We start from the raw sequence: 20,684 nt of genomic DNA, 5'->3' as shown, positions 1-20,684 counted from the left end.
AGGAAGGTGTTATACCTCCACTGAGAACCAGAGTGCCCCCCATAATCAAACACATTCTCATTTGTGCCCTGAAACTTAGCCAAATTATTTATGCTAAGACACATATAAATGCTTCGGTTGTATAGCAATCTCCATTTGATTTCTGACCACGTGTTCTGTATAACATTATAAAACAATATTTAAGCCAAAGGAACCAGATTGTCAGAGCTACTAGACTTGGAATACACAGATGAGCATTGTGGGTCTAGAGCTATTTATTATGGCCATGAAGATCCATGGACAGGTCTCAAAGGTCTAACCATCCTCTGGAGGACAGGCAGTGTTCTACAGTCTACTTCAGAACTGGAATAATTTGATGTCAGAGAATAGGGGCTTTAACAACTAGGGACACCTCAGCAAACAAGGATGTTACATTAACTCAGCATGCAGCAGCATCACTGGGACATTAACACCTCTCCTGCAGGGGCCCACAGTTGATGAGATTTATGGGGAGTGGAACACCGAGGAAGTTCTGGCCTGGTTCAAGTGGTCTGCTGGGAGCTCCTGGAGAGCAGCCAAACCATGTTTGTAACAGCCTGCTCCATCTGGATGTGCTTGGCTCTATGTTCCCCTTCATTTCTCTCTGCTGCTTTGGTATCAACACACTTCCATCTTCTACTTCACCCTGGGATGCTGCTCTGAGTTAATCATAGTGACCATTATTGTGACCACGGGGGCAAGAGTTCCAAGAACTTCCCTTAAAGGCATGCTGCCATGACAGACAAGGACCCATCTCCTAAGCCTGATGGCATGATGACTGGAGGAGTTGGGAAGTGAGGGGATGGGATCACCTAGTTGTTCAAACTTAAGACCACTTACAGGGACCAGGTCAGAGTTGCCTCACACCTCCCATCTTGCCCCACATCCCTTGGCTTCTGAGCATACCCAGCTGCAGGTACTCCCCAGTCTTGTGGCAGGTGATATCACTGCTATTTTGTTTGCTCAGCACTGTTTGTGTGCCTCCTAGCTCACCACAATCCAAGCATGTCAATGTGATGATAGAAAAAAGCTCTGACAGCTCTGTATTTAAGTTGGTCACTGAGTCAAGACTCAATTGTATCATCAGACCTCAAGTAAATGAATCTTTGGGCTGTCTCGGGGCTGGTTCTGCAAAAGTTCTCTCTGTACTACAAGCCTTCCACCATAGCAACACAGAACAGATGCAGTCTCTGAAGGTGATGATCTGTGCATGCTACTCTCCCTGATGTCAAAACCAACCTGACCTACCGGCCAGTGAGGGGGAATGGCTGCAAGAACAGATCTGGGCTGTGAGAGACTTGCTGGGAGAACGTAGGGGCTGAATTATCTTCTAGGGTAAAATGAGACCACTCCTGCAGCATCAGGGCAAAATCATGGGGTCCTCATAGACAAGCAACAAATGATGGCTTTAGAAAATGAGGCTTTCATTTTACAGAATACTACAGGACACAGGGCTACAGTATCTCCAATGTCTGAGATACAAACAGTGGTATAAGAAGCATGGGAGATGTGGGAGGCATGCTAGCACAACATAGGAGTTGAAAAATGAACCTTAAGCTGCCTATTGGGGGCTTCCTAGGGAAAAAATGTGGAATGAGGTCCTTGCAGTCTGGTTCTAGCAGGAATGGATGTGTGTTCCCAAAGCATTTTCTGCCACTCAGGTTTTGGGCCTGTGGGGATAGGAGGAGCCCAAGGCGTATTTCTCTATGGATAGCACCTGGCAACCTTTCAACATGGCAGCTCCTGAGAAACCACATGAATGAACCAAAGACAGCAAGCCCCAGAATGAAAAGTGTGTGGGTTGTACAGTGGCAGAGGGAAGGGGAGGTGGGAATGCAGGATGCACCTCTGTGGCAACAACTCCTTACCCGACTCTGACGCCTCAGCCCTCTATGGGCCTGTCTTGAGTTTGCAGGGAACTTTTATTTAAATGTGTGTCTAAAGATGGCATGAAAACAGGGCTGGACAGAGCCAGGCAGGTGAAATATCCTCACTTGCAGTTCTTGGTCAAGGGAGACCAAGACATGCCCAAATCAATATAGATTATTGACGGTGCTCTTGATTGCTTCCCAGAACTTGAAGGTAAAATGCAGTTCTGAAGATACCACCCACTTTAGTTGGATATAGGACTTAGAGGAATCAAGCTAGAGCCAACCTGGAAGCCTCCTCTTTGAGGACTAGCTCTCATAGTATATGAAGGTGCTATGCTAGCAGCCAAGGAAGAAAAGCAATCAGTAGTCCCGCCCCGCTATAAAGGCTGGGAACCACAATAATAACCAGCAAGGCAAGATAGCCCCCACTGGTAAAACAGTGACACTTAAGATATAAGAGTAACCAAGAGCTCTACAATTAGACTAAAGGCCCATTCAAGAGGAGGAAGTCCATGCCTGGTACTGTAAATCCAGCCAGCAACGCATGGCTAGTGAGGTCACGGACCCTCAAGAAGAGGGTCCTACCCTCTTGTCTAAACTGCTATACTTTCTAACTGCATTCTAAATACTTCTTCTCATACTCACAGATAAGTATAGATCTCATCCCTCATCAAAGAAGCTTCTTTGTGAAGCACACAGAGACCATCACGGAAACCCACAACTAGCCCAAATGCAGAAAACAACTGGTGCTGGTATTTCTAACCGCAACTGATAACACCTACGGCACCATCCCTAAGGCTCAGGGAACATCACAGAACATGGGGCAGGAATATTTACACCACTCACTGTCATGCCAACACAGATGGGGGAAATTCCAGGGAAGTGTTTATCTAATTACTCTTTATCAATAAAAGTCAGGAGTCAGATATTGGGGTAAGAACCCGAGTAAACAGAGAAATGGCAGCCCAATCCTGCTTGAGAGAGAGACAGCCAGTCTTCTCCAGGGACCAGCCCCCTGACAGGCTCTCCTTTTTTTTTTTTGGTTTTTCGAGACAGGGTTTCTCTCTGTGTAGCTTTGCGCCTTTCCTGGAAATCACTTGGTAGTCCAGGCTGGCCTCGAACTCACAGAGATCCGCCTGGCTCTGCCTCCCGAGTGCTGGGATTAAAGGCGTGCGCCACCACCGCCAGGCCAGGTTCTCTAACCACCAGTGTCTGCCCTAAACACACATATACAGATGAGCAACAATAAAGGGACCCACCAAGTTTCCTTTGTTCTCTCTCTTCCTCCCTCTCTCAACCTCCCTGGGTCTGTGTGTGTGTGTGTGTGTGTGTGTGTGTGTGTGTGTGTGTGTGTGTGTGTGTGTATGTGTGTAATAACTAAAATATAAGAAAAAGATCAATAATTTCAAGAAGAGTGGGAGAGGACACAGGAGATGTTAGAGAAGGAAGGACTGGAAATGATATAAATATATAATACCAATGCATGAAATTCTCAAAAAATATATTTTTTTAGAAATAAAATAGTTTTGTTTCCTTTAAAAATACATTGCAATAAAATGAGAAATACATTTGGTTTTCTTTGCATAGAGCACCTCAAACTCTTGTAACTGAGTGACAGAAATATCTTTTGCTAAAGGGGTCCATCTGAGCTTATGCTAAAATAGCAGCTTTGGGGTCCCCACAGTCTCAGGAAGGAAGCTGGACTCCATGAAGGCAAACTGCCTGATCAGTGAGTGGGAATGTTCAACCCCATCCCCTCCTCCAGTCCGGAATTAGGAGGTGGGGTTAGGGATGGAGGGAGACAAACTTCCAAACAAAGAGCAGTGAAGTTTCAGGTGAGTGTGCTCACCAGGGGCACAGAAGTGTGGCATGTCCAGAGAGGCAGGGGAATACCAAACTCAACACCGGCCCTAGTGCCTCTTGCATGCCAGCTTCTGAGTTTCATCCTTAGGAACAAACATAAGTAAATGTGTACCTCAAAGAGCTGGCCATCTTAGGAAGGTACTGAATCCACGGCTGTAGAAACCCTGAAGTCAGAGTCAGTGCAATGAGTACAGGGCACCACGTCTGCAGGGTACCACATTTGCAATGTGTTTCTGAAGTAGGAACAGCCTTGTGGGACACAGTCCTTGAGCTTGAGGATTCAGATATTACCTCAAGGTGGACAATGTCAGAACTGAATTAAATGGATATCCAGCTGAGTTAGAGAATTGCTGTTGGTATTAAAAATTACATCACATAATTGGTGTCAGAAAACATCACCCAATTTGGGGGAAAATTCTTCTGATGAAGTATTTTGATCTCAAAGGAAGAACATGAGTCCCTTCTACCCTTTCCTGATAACATTTTTTTTTTGTCTCTGTGATGCTCAATGTCACCCACTCTGTCCCAGCTGCAGTCCAGCGCTGAGCAGCCCACTGGTGGCTAATGTGTAAACACAATGTGTGGTATTTCTGCTCCACAGATAATAAATGCAGAAAATTAAAAGGGAAGCAGTTTAGAACTAATTATGGTTTACAATCTAATATTCTGTGATGTGAAGGCTATTATTACTATAATTAGAATTAGGAGTCTAAAAATAGAGAGTAAGTACAGAAAGATGGGGAAATCTGAAGGCAAAATGGTTGATATTCCAGAGAAGAGGGGGAGGATTATAAAAAGCAAATGCAGGAATCTGGAAGGTTCCAGCATTTCTACAGAAGCTGAAATGCCCTCTGTCATATCTCCTCACGAATTAGATCCAAGCTGTCTAACAGTCTCCCAAAAGCGAAATCTCTGCAGGAGGAATCTACAAGCAGCTTCCTCCCAGGCTAGGAAGAGACTCAGATCAGCGACTCTGGATTCTTTAGGCTGTTGGAATAATCGCAATCATGTGAAATGAAAGATGCCTGGGGACCGGGATAACAAAATCTGCAAGGGGTAGGTCAAGAAGAATTCCATTTTTAAAAAAACTTTAGTGACTCTGCCATTTTGACTGGATTGAAAAATCTATAATTTGCAGAAAATTAACTTCAGAGTTGAAACACCCTGGAGAGAAGATTATGTGGATCAGATTTCAGAACAGAACTTAGTGAAATGAAGCTTCAGGAACTAAAACCCAATGCTGAAAACCATTTCCTGACTATCCGTCTTCTGTCTCACTAAGGCAGCCCTCACTCCTGCCCTGCCAGCTCTCCTGGGAACTCTGGGCCTGCTACCTTCAGGATCAAGCTTCATTCTTGAACATGTCCAAGTAGGTCAGGCCAAGCGGGTGAGTGGCCAGGGAACACAGAAATAAGAATCAATGGATGGCTGTTATCAATTGTCCCAAAGAAGCTCCCATGCCTGCCCTTGGTGACACGCAAGGCCCCAGTGTCCATCCTGCAACTAGGACTTAATCAAAGCAATGCCAGGTTGAGGCAAGGGTACACAGACATGGGTTTTCGTTTCTTAACTGTTTATATTTGTTTTACACCCGAGATTCTTGGGGAGCCTTGAAAACGCTGTGGAGAGGCACTGTCATAGCCCTCTACCGTCTGTGGTGCCACTTTCCAGATCACTGTCATCACCCAGTCTCCTAAGGGCACAAGCTGCCTAGGAAGAGGTTTACCTGGGTAGGCTTCACTGATACAGGGACACACAGTAGTGCCAGCATTGCCCATCTTCCCTTTAGAAGAGTTGGGCCTCTCTGCCTTCCATTTTGATAAAGCAGGACTGTTCCCATCTGTGACCTCCACTGTATACCTACCCATTCTTACAATATTCTGGGGAAACATTTGGACTTGCTATGATGACCATTAAATAAACATCAATCGACACACAACTGCACTTATTTATATGTACAGTGTGCTAACACACTACATGTATATAATGTACAATGATCAAATCAGGGTAATTAGCATCCCATCTCTTCAAACATTTATCATCTCTCAGTGCTAAACCTTTTCTTTAAATGAGTTAATTACACAGCCTGATTATAAATGGCTGAAAGAGGAAATGTGGCTAATACATTTCTAAGTGCTCTCCCGTGGCTGTGGTCAATGCCTTCCACAGAGTAGGCTCTCCCAGTGGTGAGTTCAATAGATAAATGGGATTTTAAAAGTGAAACTCTATACATTTCTGCAAATGCAGCTCTTAATTAGAACTAAGCTGTGCTTCAAAGAGAAATCTGAAGGTCTCTAGTGATAGCCTTCAGAGAGCAGGTGTTTATTTATGGAATATCTGAACTCAGTACCGTAATAGTCCTGCTGTAATTTCCCTGGAAACCAGCTCGCTTTAAAATCACATGCCATGTGTGAGACATTACTGGAAAGCAATGAAGTTTTGAGGGCCAGGGAGGTGGGCATAGGTACAGATAACTGTCCATCTGTCCATGGCACATCTTTCTCTCTGTAGACTGGCATGGTGGGGTATAATTCCAGCACTTGGGGAACTAAAACAGGAGAATCACCTCAAGTTCAATGCCACCCTTAGCTACACAGCAAGCACCTAGCCAACCATGGCCACAGAGAAAGATATGTTGAAAGATATGTAGAGGGGGGGAGGATGGGGAGGATGGGTTAGGGAGGGAGGGAGGGAGGGAGGGAGGGAGGGAGAGAGAGGAAGGGAGGGAGGGAGGAAAGAAGGCAGGAAGGAAGGAAGGAAGGAAGGAAGGAAGGAAGGAAGGAAGGAAGGAAGGAAGGAAGGAAGGAAGGTAGGTAGATAGGAAGGAAGGAAGGAAGGAAGGAAGGAAGGAAGGAAGGAAGGAAGGTAGGAAGGAAGGAAGGAAGGAAGGTGTCAACAGCTATTTTGTTCCTCACAGGTCCCAGGGAAACAGCCATCATCTCCAAGAGTTGCCAGAACTTAACTAACACACAGCATCCCATTGTGATATAGGAGGAGTTGACTTTATTTTGGATCAACTTAGTCCCCCTGCCCCGGGTTAATGTAGAATTTTGGGTTTGTTCATTCCTTCAACAAAGGTTATTCAGTGACTACTGCCAGTCAAGGCAGTGAGCTAGGATCTGGAGGAACATACAGTGGGGCTCAACCCCAGCACATGAGAGCTGCTAGTCAGCGGCAAAGGAGAGACCTGAATGCAAGGAGCAAGTGGACAAGTGGGCACCAGATACGTCAGAGGGTGAGAAGTTTATTAGAGGAAAGGAGCAGCAAAGAGAATAAACTGGGGGCTGGAGCACAGCTCAGCAGCAGGACATGTGTCCACCACGCTCTTCTGTTCACAACAGTGAAAAGTGGTGGGGGAGGGTCGATAAACATCGTAGACTGAATACAGCCTGGGAAGAAGCAGCATCTCAGGAGGTGGTGTTTGGGAAGACAACAGAAGAGAGCAAGGGAACCCAGCAAGTGGCTTTCTAGGTAGGGAGAGCCGTGCATGCAAAATCCCAGAAGGTCATCAGTGAGCAACAGGTGTGGATGCCATCAAGGCAGTGGGAGCAGATGAAGGAAGAAGAGCTCAGAAGGAATGTAAGAGAAGACACAAGCCGGGAAGGTAACCTCACCAGCTTCAGCTCTTAGCTCATCCAAACAGCCCAGAGCCCCGGAAGGGGCGGGATCTGGGTCTGGAGGTATTCATTTCCATTTAGGTCACTCGGCTTCTGTGCTGAGAATAGGCACAACTAGGGGAGAAAGGGAGATGAATAGGCTGGCTGGCTGTAAGACTACACTGATGGAGGTGAGAAAGGCAGCCACAACAGGGGAAGCCATGAGCTGGTGGACGACGGTTAGATGCAGGATCGGTTTTGAAAGCTGAGCTACCAGAAGTTTTTCAACACGAAAGGCTCAGGGTGATACTGGGATCTCTGGCCTGAGAGGATGTGCTGCCATTTGGCCAGAGTAAGATGACTGTGAAGAGGGGAGGGATGAGTGTCCTGGAGGATGCAGCTGGCATTCCTAGACATCACGAATCCCGGCCTACACAGAGGAGGCCAGGAGAGGGGCACCCCTGGGCATGTGGTTGTTTTAACGCCTGCAGGGGACTGTCTCCAAAGCTCCACACTATTACTAGATAGGGAGAGCCCTCAGTGAGAGGGCTCTTCTGTAGCTGAGTGCACCTCCAGCACCCGTTTTAACCTCTCAACTACACATGGATTCCTTAGAAACCTCACCTGCCAAGGGCCAGCTCTGCTCCACTGCTACTTCTCCTGCCGCTACACTACAAGAAAGACAGGCTCAAGCACTGGGCCGAGCTCAGGGAGTCTTGCTGAAGAGAGGAGGAGGGATCATATGACCAAGGGGGGCGGGGAGGGTCAAGCTCATGACAGGGAAACCCACAGAGACAGCTGACCCAGGTCATGGGAGATCAAGGTCTCTAGACCGACAGCTAGGGAGCCTGGATGGGACCGACCTAAACCCTCTGTATGTGGGTGATAGTTGTGTAGCTTGGTTTGTTTGTGGCCCCTAGTAGTGGGACCAAGATCTGTCCCTGGCGCATGAGCCGGCTTTTTGGGACCTATTCCCTATGAAGGGATGCCTTGTTCAGGCTTGATGCAGCGGGAGGAGCTTGGTCCTGCCTCAACTTCATATGCCATGCTTTGTTGACTCCCATGGGAGGCCTTACCCTTTCTGAGGAGTGGATGGGAGGTGGGGGTAGCAAGGAGGTTGGGGGAAGGAATCGGATGAGAGGAGGGAGGGGAAACTGTGGTTGGTATATAAAATAAATTAAAAAAAAATTTTTTTTAAAAGGAAAGACAGGCTTCCTTCAAATTACCCAATTCCTACTTTTATACAACTGACTCAAGAACCATGCATGGGGCCAACCCACAGCATTGGTGCATATTAATTATCAGTAGAATACAACATTATTCTTGGCAAATAACCCGGCAAGTTCAAGGAACTAAGAAACATGGCTACACAAAGCCTGATCATTTCCAACTCTGTAGGTTCCTTCATCTGTAATAAAGCAGTGACAGAACCAAGGGCCACAACTTCATTGGTTGCCCATTTCTAAAAATAAAAGTCACCTGTGGATGCATAAGTCAATTTAAAACCAAGTGTCATGTTTGACAAACAAGAATTTCCAATTAGAACTTTGTAATCCATCTCACTCTGGTGAATTATATACCAATAGTAGCATCCTTAAATCAATTCAGAAGAATTTTTTTTAATGTATTATGGCCTACAGGAATGATGCTACAGAAATATTTACATGTGAGAGAAATCCAAGTAGAGTACTTAATGAAGGAGTTTCAAATACAAAACTGTGCAATCGGACAAAATCCTAATTAAAAAGAAGTACTAGAAATGCAAGTGTACAAATAGGCATGGTGATGCTTGCCTGTATTCCCAGAGCCTGAGATGGTAAAGCAGGAGAACTGGGAGTTCAAAGCCAGCCTGAACCACACAGCAAGGCCATGTCTTAAAAAGAAAGAAAAGAGAAAAAAAACAAAGTGAAAAGAAAGAAGCTAAAAGAGAAGGAGGAAGATAAGAAAAGAAAGAGGGAGAAGAGAAGCAAGAAATGAAGATACAAAGAGGAAAGGAGACCGTGTAAAATATACGAGAGACAGGGATCTGTGTTTATAAGAATTACATGTGCATAGAATCACAGTGGCATGAAGATTCCACCTAAAATAGAGGCCAACACTCTTAAACTCAGATTCTAATATTTACAATTTGATGGAACTTATATTTTACAGTTAAATAATTTAGATTAGAAATATGCATGTCAAATTAAAAATTCAAGGATAAAATAAAAGTTGAATATCCTTTTTCTAAAATGCTAGCACCAAGGTGTTTGGGGGCTCAGGAGATTGGGGATTTTGGAGCAGTTTGCATAGATTTTGCTAGATGAGCATATCCAATCTGAAAATCCCAAAGATTCAGAATCTGAAACATTCTGAGTGTCACTTTGGCAATCAAAATGTTTTGTGCTTCAGAGTATTTTCTGACTGTGGACTTCCGAATCACTGTATTCGATTCTCAGTATCCTTTCAAGACCGTCTTGGGACTCTAGAGTATGGACTGTGAACACCCTGGCTAAGGATCCCTCAGCCTCCTTCAAACACGCAGTTCTGGAGAATTCAGACAATGGGAGAGGTACTTATGAGCTAGGGAGCAGCTACAACACAGGCCATGGGTCTCTAGGCGTGGCCCTGCATCTGTTTATCTCTGGCATGGAATGTTTTGGAATGCCCTAGAATCATGCAGCAGTAGAATACAAGCAAGCACAGAGTCCTGCTGCTGCCAGTCTTACATCCTTGGTCCCATCCCATCAGACAGGACAATCTGCATGCAGTCCTCCAGCATTCTCAGTTGGCTGGAGGGTGGGGGTGGGGTCAAGCACCAGCCTCAACTCTCTTCAGAACTTCTTTCCATGCAATTAGAGCACATGCACATGGGGCAGGAACAGGTAGGCCCATGGCAAGGGCTGCCTCTGCCTGAACTTACCATTTGCAGCCAAATGTTGGTGGTTAAAACTTGGTTCTTCTCATCCTTAAAAAATAAAAAGAAAAGGGTGACATAAATATGGCTTATGTGCTTCACAAAAGGAGCCATGAACAATGATTCATATACAAATCTGACATTGGGGATCAGTGCTGTGTGTGGAAATTAGAATGCACCAGGCACTTCCAAATCTATGCCAGCAGCCTTTCCCCAGAGTCAAGCTTTTCTATTTATTCTGAAGTAATACACATTTATTACAGAGCACTTACAAAGGACAGCAAAATATAAAGAAGAAAATTAAAATCAGGCCATCCCACCATCAGAAATGATGCCAGCTAAGTCCTTGGCAATTTATCTTTTTACACTCCCCCAGGAAGAGGTGTGATCGCAGGGAGCTCCCGCCTCATATTAAGGATCTGAATGGGCCATCAGTCTGCTTTGTCTCTGCATGGGTCTGGGCTTTCCTCTTTGTCTATCTAGCAGGCAACATGTCAGACCCTTGAAGCTTCTAATGTAAATATAAGCAAGGTGAGTAAACAAAGGACCAGGAAGGTAGGGCAACCTTATAAGTAGGCTCAATAATGCTTCTATCTTTCTGATTTCAAAGTCCATTTCTCCATTTCCAAAATAGAATCCAGATGAGAATCAAGTCCACATACCAGCCCCCCTCCCCCCCCCCCCCCCGCACCCCACCCCCACCCCCCGAGTTTGGGAGAGTACAACTACCATGGTTTGGTTCAGACACCGAGCACCTCCTAGATTTGGGTCTTGGGTCTTAAGTCTCCCCCGAAATGCTAAAGGCACCATCTCTATCTTGGCATCACTGGGAGATGGTAGAGCCTTTAGAAGATGGGTCAAATGGGAGGTTCTCAAGTGAAGAGGAGCATGTACTTTCCAGATGCACTAAGATGCCAGCCCTTCTTCCTCTTCCCTTTGCCTTGCTGGCCATGAGTGAGCAGTTTTCCTCTACCACAGGCTTCCACCATGATGTGCTGCCTCACTACAAGCCAAAAGCAATGGGACCAACTTCTTACCGACTGGGACCTTAAAAACTGGGAGCCAACCCTTCTTATTTTTGTAAGTTCACTATTTCAGGTATTTATTCTGGTGCCAGAAAGCTGACTGGCACATCATCTACAGGAGTCTCACAGAATCCTTCCAACGGGCTTGCCAACAGCCCTTTTTCAAAGCTGGCCACGCCCAGCTGTGTCAGCAAAATACAAGTGCAAGGGGGATGCTCCATGAGAGCCACCTGGCACACAAGTGATGCATATACACACATGCAAACAGAGCATCCTTAACATAAGGAAAAAATTCCCATTAAAAATGTGCAAGGAGACCAGTTATGCCGAGAATGCTGTCAGTCAGTTTGGAATCCTCAATTCTAGCCTAAAGGACTTTGAAAGTTAGCAATCAATACCCTCCAGGGAAAGTATTCATGAAGACCTGCCAAGTAGTAGACCCTTTAACTCTTGTATCAGTAGCTGCCTGGCTTAGTTCACTGACAAAGACTCACCAAGAACTGACCCCTGGCAAAAAGCACAGGCCACATCCCAGTCAGCGGCCAGGAGTGCACATGAGAACTGGATGCTGCCCCTAGTGGAAACGTAGCCCACATATAAAGAATTAGCAAGACTTCGATACATAGATGTTCCTGTGCTTAGATGTTCGTCCACTGGGCACCTATGAAGGTGTGATGAGCAACTATGAGAGAGAAGACTGGGTTGTCGGTGGAGGGGCATGGGGTGAAGCACCAGAGGATCCCAAGCCAGGATGAGTCCAAAAGAAATGCAGTTTGATCAAAGCAAGAAATACTTTTCTAAACTAAAATGTGCTGCAGTGTTTGGTGGTGAACATTTGCAAGTTAACATGTCCCATGTTCTATGGGGAGCAAATGTTTCCCCGGTAGAGTTACATACACTTTAATTGTGGTAGTACTCCCATTCCTGATCAAATCCCAACATCACCGGGAAGCACTGCTAAGTTCTTCCGGATGTGTATCTGTTGCCTCAAGTTATTAGGCAGCTGTTGTTACTAATGGACTTAGAGTTAGCAAGAGTTCCATTCAGGTCCCTTTTCTTCCTTTAATTGCGTTTGTGCCTGCCTCTCCTGAGAGAGGCTTCTGCGGTTTGGGAGCTCAATTACTACCAATCTAATTAAAAGCCTTTCTTCTTTCCAAAGTCTGGACAGAAACCTCATTAGAGTGACACTAGATTTCCTTGCCGCGTAGCAGCATGGGACCAAAGCACAGCGCTTCAAACTGTAATCAACAAGCAGCAGCCAGCCACCACCTGGCAGCACAGCGATGCCAGACAGAAAGGCCCACGCCAGACTGCAAAGGAAGTCCGGGACCAGGCAGGCTGCTGCCACTCTCCATTTGGATCTCCTCTTCTCCTGTCACCATTGGTCAGGTGAGAAGGTCTCCCTTTCCTTCCCAACACAGTATGCAGCTCCTGCCCATACAGGCACGCGTGTGCACACCCACACGTATATCATCTGTCAGTTTGCTTCCACGGGGGGTTTCTGACTCCACAGAGGGTCAAAACACAAGTCCATAGTGCATCACTCAAGGCTTTTCTATAAGTTATGGTCCAGCCGAGTTTGTACTCTTTCAGCAAATACTGGTGGAGTACTCCCACTATAATCGGCACACTGGACTGAAGTGCACAGTGGTCAGTTATCATTGCTCCTGAGGTGGGACTAGGGTCCCATGTGTAAGAATGGCACACTTGTGCACATGGTTACGACTCACTGCCTCTGCTTTGACATGCTAGGATCTCTCAACACCACAGTAGCTGGGTTCCCTCATGTCTACCATGTAGACCCCAGCCATGACCCTTTGTTCTTTGACCCCTGCTGACAGCCCTGCCTGCCAAGGTACCGGACGATCCGGTGTCCACGCTTTCCTCACCTGATAGTACACGATGGACAACATCAGCAGACCTCAGACTCCTGGAAAGTGGGGTTCTGAGCTAACCGAACCCCAGCCTCACAGAGGTCTTGTGGGAAGGTACCATAAGTGAGGCTGTAGAACTCTGCAAGACCATGAGCTGCTTATAGGCAAACCCATCTCCTCTCCCTGAAAAGCTGCTCGGAAATTAGGACTGAAGTACTGTCTCTATCCCTCCGCCCAGGCCACTGTTCCCCAGTTCCACTCAAGGCTAGCCTTCCTACCCTGCTTCCTGACACAGCCTTGTGCACAGCGGGCCCCAGGTACACCACCAGTCCTGAATTTGCTTCCTTGCCTCATGGCTGCACATTTCCATGTTTACCAGAGGGAAGAGGAGACTGAGCTTCAGTGTTTTGAGACTCTGCATATGGCACTCCATGTCCCTCTGGTCTCCAGCAGAAGGATGCTCAGGCAGGACAATGCCCACATGGATGTCATTCCCATTGCCAAGACCTACACTGGGATGACAGCCAGTTCCGCATGCCTTCTCTTCCACATAAGTATCCTCCACAGACACCAACCCACCAGCCTACCATGCGCATATGAACTCATTTAAACACCCATCATCAGTGGGTGCAGCAGCCAATTTACTTCCCTCACAGCTTGGACACCACCTTGTCCACACACTGCGATTCCTTCAGGGGAGAAGAATGCTACTTCCCTGGTTAAGGGAGGGTGTAGTACTCTGAAAAGAGCATGCCACGGGTACCCCACAAGCAACACAGTCTCCGGGTCTAGGTCTGTTATAACATACACTATACACCAGCTGGCTGTGGTAGCACTTAATTTGTTCTGGGATTACAATTGTGGAAGCAGATTTCAGGAGCTCAAGATGATATTCAGCTATGTAGCAAGTTCGAGGCCAGCCTGATTTACTTAAGACTCTGCCTCAAAAATAAATAAAGCAAAACATAACAAAAACAAAATAAAAGTTCAGAAGCAACAACACTGCTGAACACTGAAATATGGACTTTGAAAAAATCATAAGCCTAGATGAGTGGTGGTGGCTCACGCCTTTAATCCCAGCACTCGGGAGGCAGAGGCAGGCAGATCTCTGTGAGTTCGAGGCCAGCCTAGTCTACAAAAGTAAGTTCCAGGACACCAGGACTGTTACACAAAGAAAGAAACCTTGTCTCAAAAACCAAAAAGAAAGAAATCAAGGAAAGAAAGAAAGAAAGGAAAGAAAAGAAAGAAGAAAAGAAAAGAAAACATCACAAGCCATGAGGCTGACAAACAGCAAGTATTGTTTCTCAGTTTGGAGTTTGGATGTGTGAGGTCAATATACTGGAGTGGTAGATGTGGTGTAGCTGGTGAGGGCTTCAGATTCATGGATGGGTTTCTTCAAGCTGCCATCTGGCTCTTACCGCCATGAGAGGCTCAGCAACACAGTGGCACACAGTCTATCTCAGCTCCCACCTGTAACAGTAACAGCTACCATGAAGGCCTCCTGAAGCTAGTGAGGAGCAGTGCCACCTAGTCTGAGAGACTGCAAAGCTGCCACCTGACCGAGCTCTCCTGTGAGACACAAGATGAAGGGTCCCAGCCCAGCATGAGCTCCCCACTGTCAGCCGACTTGCCCCCCATAATTCTATTTTAACCTGAGCACATCAGTGAAGAGCATCCTTTGATTTGTGTGACACATTTTTTAAAAAATCAATCTTAAATGATGGTGCCCCTAATGTAGATTGTAACTGTTCTGATGATGATGCCGACTGTGCAGTCTCCCATTTCTGCAGCCATCATTCTTCTGGAAGTTATGGGGAGACGATACTCAACAGTATTTTACAAAACTCGGAGAAAAGCCATGTATCAACCCTGTCTAAATCCTTGTTTCAGAAAAGATATAAATTCACATTTGGTTAGCACTCTTATAGTCTATAACAAACATGACTTACTTTATCTATTTTCAACCATGTTTTAGCTGTGACGATCCAACAAAGCTAGCTATTATTTTAAGTAACTTATAATGCATAGGTGGGCTCCCAAATTTCATTTTCTATAACTGTTTGTTTTGAATGCTTTTCTATGAGCACATACTACCCTATGATCAAGCGAAGAGAATGCACACACGTGTCAACTGTGGAACTATCAGCAAACCTCTGGCCTCGGATCACACAGTTAAAGGCAGAGGATGAGCTGCACACACTACTAATCCCATCACGGTGTAGGCTGACACAAAGGATCAAGAGTTGGAGAGCAGCTTAGCCTACAGATTTAAGACCCTGTCTGTTAGCATTTAGACATGACCTGGTTCACCCCTTGGAGACCTGACAGGATGCACTTGCTAACACTCAGGCAAATACCTAGATAGCCCAGGTCCTACGGCCACAGTCTGTGCACATGCACTGCGTGGATGTGTAGTCTCTATATGCATGCACTAAATCCCCTTATTAAAGGCAAACTCCCTCTCCCCTTCTTCTTTCTCTTCCCAGGAGGCTGCATCTGCATCTCCTCTCTTCCCCGGTTCCGTTTCCATCTCCTCATCCTTTCTCTTCCTCTCTTATTCCTCCTCTTCTCAGCTCTTATCTCCAGGAGTGCACTCTGTGTCTCCCCCCCAATAAATTCTCGTGTGGCATGTCTTTCCAGGGCCCCTTGGCTCCAACACGCCAAAGTTGCCTTCCACTGTTTTGATAACATCTGGTGCTTTGATAACACTGTCTAAAGAAACTTAAGCTGAGATGCAACTCATCTCTCTCTTTGACAAGATCTAGGTGTTCTGAACTAAAATATCTTCCTGACCCCACGTAGTCACAGTGAACACATTGATTATGATACCAACAAAAAAAAAAAAAAAAAAAAGCTTTCTCTTGACACTTGACACCTGTTGCCGACAGAAGATCTCAGAGAGCAATCTGGGATGCCTTTAGAGCAATAGTTCTCAACCTGTGGGTCGTGACCCCCTTTGCCAAACTTCTATCTACAACAATATTTACATTAAGATTCATAACTGTAGCAAAACTGCAGTTACAAAGTAGCAACAAAAATATATTTCTGCCTGGAGGTCACCACAACATGAGGAACTGTATTAGGGTGGCAGCATTGGGAAGGTCGAGAACTACTGCTCTAGAGGCTCAGTGAGGTTAATCATGATGTTACTTCCTTCTTTCCCCTTTGCTTATGAGCAATGGACGGAGTTCTACTGAGGCTACATGTTACAGGTAGGTGATTGGCCTGAGGCTGAATGCAGACATACATAAGAGTCACCTACTAAACCAACTGCTAGGGAAAGGTTTGCAAAACTATAAAACAGTAGTAACTCATCTCACTCAAAGTGTTACATTTTGGAAAAGAACAGTAGTTTTTTTTTCTGGAAATAATATTTAACCTAAAAGGGTTATCATTATAAATGAATAGACTTTACATAGTTTTTGCATATATATATTTAAAATTTTTCAACCTTGTAAATACTGAAAGCTTTAACACATACACATAAAACCTGGGATCCTCAAAGCCTTTAAGAGAGTAAAGGGGTCCTTAAGCATCAAAGATTGATGTCCACTGCAACAGGTTTGGCATTCTCAACACCCTCTGGTTCCCACCTCAGAGGCCCAGCCTCTTCTGGGCACAGAGACAGCTCCTTCTTTAGTCTCAGTCTAGACTGTTCAAGGCTTGCCCTGGAATGATGGGAAAAGTCTGACTATCACAGGCCAACCTGGTCTCTTCCACTCACTGCCTATGCAGGCGCCAGAGGCTGCCGAACTCTGTCATGACTGTTTCCTTATCTGCAACCCCAGCAGTGACAATGTAAGAATTCAGTAAGTCACCCAAAGTGTCTAGAACACAAAGCCACAAAGCGGTTCACCACAGTTCAGTGACCAGTGGGACCATGGCTAGCACAATGGAGCTCAAAACCTTAGAAGTGGCCAAATCGGTAGCACTTCCTCTACCTGCAGAGGCCCGTGTTTGGGGTTGTTTTACTCTTGCTAAAGACAAGGCCTAGAAACTAAGTGCCTAGTGGTCCCATTTCATTCTCAGAACTGGTTGACAGTTACTCTGTGACACATGAATCCACAGATGTCTTTTTTTTTCCCCCAAGGAGTGTAGTGGAATGTCTTGAGTCTTGCCTACTAGCTCTTTATTCAGGGGGAGAGCTTCACGAAAGATCTTCCCCAGTGGAAACAGCACATGCGTGTACAAATTTCTGACAGTGTGGTTACATCCTGAGAAGTAAAAAGGCCTCATTATCCTGCAGTCTTTAACTCAGAACACAGTCCCCACTGAGGCAGACTACAGCCCTTGAGAAACTACTGCAACAACAGCTTCTTGAGTGATTCTGAATTCTTTGATTCTATTTTTAACTACCAGAGCCAACTGTGCATTGCTCGAGAGCACTGTTTTTAGGAGTGATGCAGAAGAAAAGGCTTAAGGGATTTTTAAAAATCAAAGCAGAATATAACAGAGATTTTTTTTTTTTAACCATTCCCTGCTGGTCAGTGTTCAATTCCTTGCTGACATCATCCACCCCAGAAAAACAGAAAAGCAAACTGGAGACCTAGTCAATCAGGCTGACTCCTTCAAGCCGGATAACTGCAAATATGCAGAGGCAGGTGTCTCCTGAGCTTAGGTCCTTGAGCCAGGCAATGACAGTGGACTGTCATTTCCCCCACCGTGAATCTCACTCACAATACTGAAAGGGGACAAGACACACAGCCAAGAAAGTGCTCCCACTCACTGCCTGCATGCCCAAAGATGCCCTTGAGTCCAATGAATTCAAGGGTACACTTCCAAATGCATGCACCGGCTCCCTTCATTAAGAGAAGGCATTTCCATTCTCCCACAAGAAATAAACCCTGGCAGGTAGACTGTGGAAGCAGAACCCAACAGAAAGAAGAGAAGCCTTAGAGTTATCAAAGCAGGGGCAGTGGGGATGAACAGGAGGGAGAAGTTAGAAAGAGAAATTCAGCTCAGACATTCTGAAGAGGGAGCAAGGGTTTGTATACCTCTATGCTTAAAACATCCACCCTCCTTAACCAGCACTGGGCATCTCTGCACTGTTCCCAACAAACACGTGTCCCAAGTGGAAAGCAAAGACCTGCCAGTGAGTCGGAGGACCCTTGCGCCTGCACCGGAAGCCTCAGATAACAGAGATTCAGACAGCATCAGTGTGAGGCCTGTGGCTTTTCCCAGCTCACTCTCATGTAATCCATCAAAGATCTGACATTGCAGAGGCAGGAATCCCAACAGACAAAAAAATAAATGGGAAAAGAATGAAGTGTGTGAACAGAAGTTAGGAGCAGAATTTCCTTATCCATTTGCTCAGTATCTTTCGAACATTATACTTACTTACTAAGCAGTACTGGGGTCGAACCCAGGGCTCCCTCACATTAACAGATGTTCTAATACCAAGTGTTAGAAAAGCCCTCTGATTTAAATTTTGTTTTGAGCTCAAGTCTGTTGTTGTTTCTTTTTGTTCTTTCGTGGGGCCTGCCACCCAGCTCCCAAATAAATCACAGAGGCTTATTCTCAATTATAAATGTCCGGCCTTAGCTTGGCTTAGTTTCTTACCAGCTTTCCTTAAATTATCCGTCTACCTTTTGCCTCTGGGCTTTTCCCATTCTCTTACTTGTGTAAATCTTACTCTTACTCTGTGGCTGGCTGTGTAGCTGGGTGGCTGACCCCTGATGTCCTCCTCCTTTTCTTGTTCCTTCCTTTCACCCCTCCATCTCTTTCCTCTCGTCCCTTGATTTTCCTTCTATATATTCTCTCTGCCTGCCAGGCCCGCCTATCCTTTCTCCTGCCTCATCATCGGCAGTTCAGTTCTTTATTAGACCATCCAATGTTTTACACAGGCACAGTAACACAGCTTCACAGAGTTAAGCAAATGCAATAGGAAAAGGAAAAAAAGGAAAGTAACACACCTGAAAATAATATTCTACAACACAAGTCTTCCTAAGCCACTGGTTACACCCTCACTCCTTAGCCTAGGCAGGTCTTGAACTTATGGTCCTACCGCCTGTTTCCTTGAGTAGCTGGGATTACACGGGACACTATGAGATGAGGCTTAAATTAATTGATACATTAAAAAACATCATAAAATCACACATAAAGTATGAAGCGCCTGCGATGTTTCTCTACATTATATATGTATACATCATGTAATGTTTAAGCCACATTGAACATGCCCAGCACCTCAAGCTTTTATGAGTTCTTAGTGAAACCATGCAAATGCTTTACTTGTGGCTTTCTGCAATGCACAGTGCAATATCTAGAGCCAGCCGGATGCACAATGCCACATCAGATCATCTGATTCCACCTCAGTGGCCACTGCCCAACCTCTTCCCTTGTCCCTTCCTCCAGAAGCAAGACTGAGAAGGAGCAACTTCACCTGCTTTTTATTATTTGATGTTTAATATTTCTACAAATAATATATATTCATTAGTTTAATAAACCAAGAAAAAATGAACCAAGGCACAAATAAGAAAAAGAATGACCAAAAAAAAAAAAGAATTCATAGCTATTATAGCATTAAAAATAAATTTATGAACAAGGATAAGACATAAGAAAATGAAAATCAAAACAAGTGGCAAACTATGTTCACATTCATAAACATAGTATGATTATGATTGAAGAAGTGAAGAACTAAATAAACAATCCTTGGAAAGGGTTTAACCTCAAAATGAAAAGGAAGGCTAACAGTCAGCTACACACAGCTAATAAACGAAGTCAGGAAAAAAAACAGTCTAGAAAAGGTCCAAGCAAGAGGCCCAAGCACACTTCTCAGTTCTTATTATAAAATTCAATAAAGTCTTGGGTTAAATATGATTTAAAAATCGAGATAACAAGATAATGGAAAGAAAAGAGAAGGAAATCTGCAGACCTAAATAAATAATCTGAGAGCCCAAATAACACTACCACATCGGTAATAAGTTAGAAACAGAAAGGGACAAAACAGACAGCTAAAAAACTGAGTTACCAGCATGAGGTAATCACAATTTGTGTAGATGCAAAATGGAGATTAAGTCAATTAGGCAAGAAGCCTGAGACAGAGATGAAACCAAGAAGACACTCTGGGTTGGCTCAGAGAGGACAGCACCTGGAGGGGAGTGGAATGTTCCAAGATGGTAAATAGAGCATCTGCTCAGAGTCCAGCTAAACAGCAGGCTCCAGAAGCTAAGTACCAGCAGGCCTGCTACACAGGATCTACCAAGGAGATAAAAGAAAATGACTATCTGAAAGCAAATCTAAGCTCACCAGAAAGAAAAAGCAATCTCAACAACAAACTTAAAGAGAATATTTTTTTCAACGTAATATTTTTATTGATTATTTGGGAATTTCATACAATGTACCTCAGTCACACTTGCTTCTCATTCCTCCTAGGTCCACCCTCCCACCCTTATGCTCTCTCCCCCAAAGAAAAAATACACCCAGTCCAATTCGTGCTGCCCATATACTCGCTGGAGCATGGCCAAACTCCCAGTGGCCAGCCCCTTATAGAGAACTGAGTCCTTCCCCACCCCATGCCACAAGCCATCAGCTGTGAAGAACTG

At 45.2% G+C, this 20,684-nt stretch overlaps 1 protein-coding gene across 2 annotated transcripts in view; it reads right to left on the bottom strand.

Annotated features, from left to right (window-relative positions):
* The window catches only part of Chrna7 (cholinergic receptor nicotinic alpha 7 subunit), a 122,508-nt gene that overhangs the window by 60,690 nt on the left and 41,134 nt on the right, over nucleotides 1-20,684 (bottom strand). For both annotated transcript variants that reach the window (XM_052714421.1, XM_052714422.1), the window contains one exon: nucleotides 10,251-10,295. In XM_052714421.1, coding sequence (XP_052570381.1) covers nucleotides 10,251-10,295 — 45 coding nt within the window. The remainder of the gene's footprint in view (nucleotides 1-10,250; nucleotides 10,296-20,684) is intronic.

Source organism: Peromyscus californicus, unplaced genomic scaffold (genome assembly GCF_007827085.1).
Source record: "Peromyscus californicus insignis strain IS unplaced genomic scaffold, ASM782708v3 Scaffold_4__1_contigs__length_199733344, whole genome shotgun sequence".
Lineage (NCBI taxonomy): Eukaryota > Metazoa > Chordata > Mammalia > Rodentia > Cricetidae > Peromyscus > Peromyscus californicus.
Note: the sequence above shows the minus strand (reverse complement) of the source record. Positions and strands in the feature narration are given on the sequence as shown.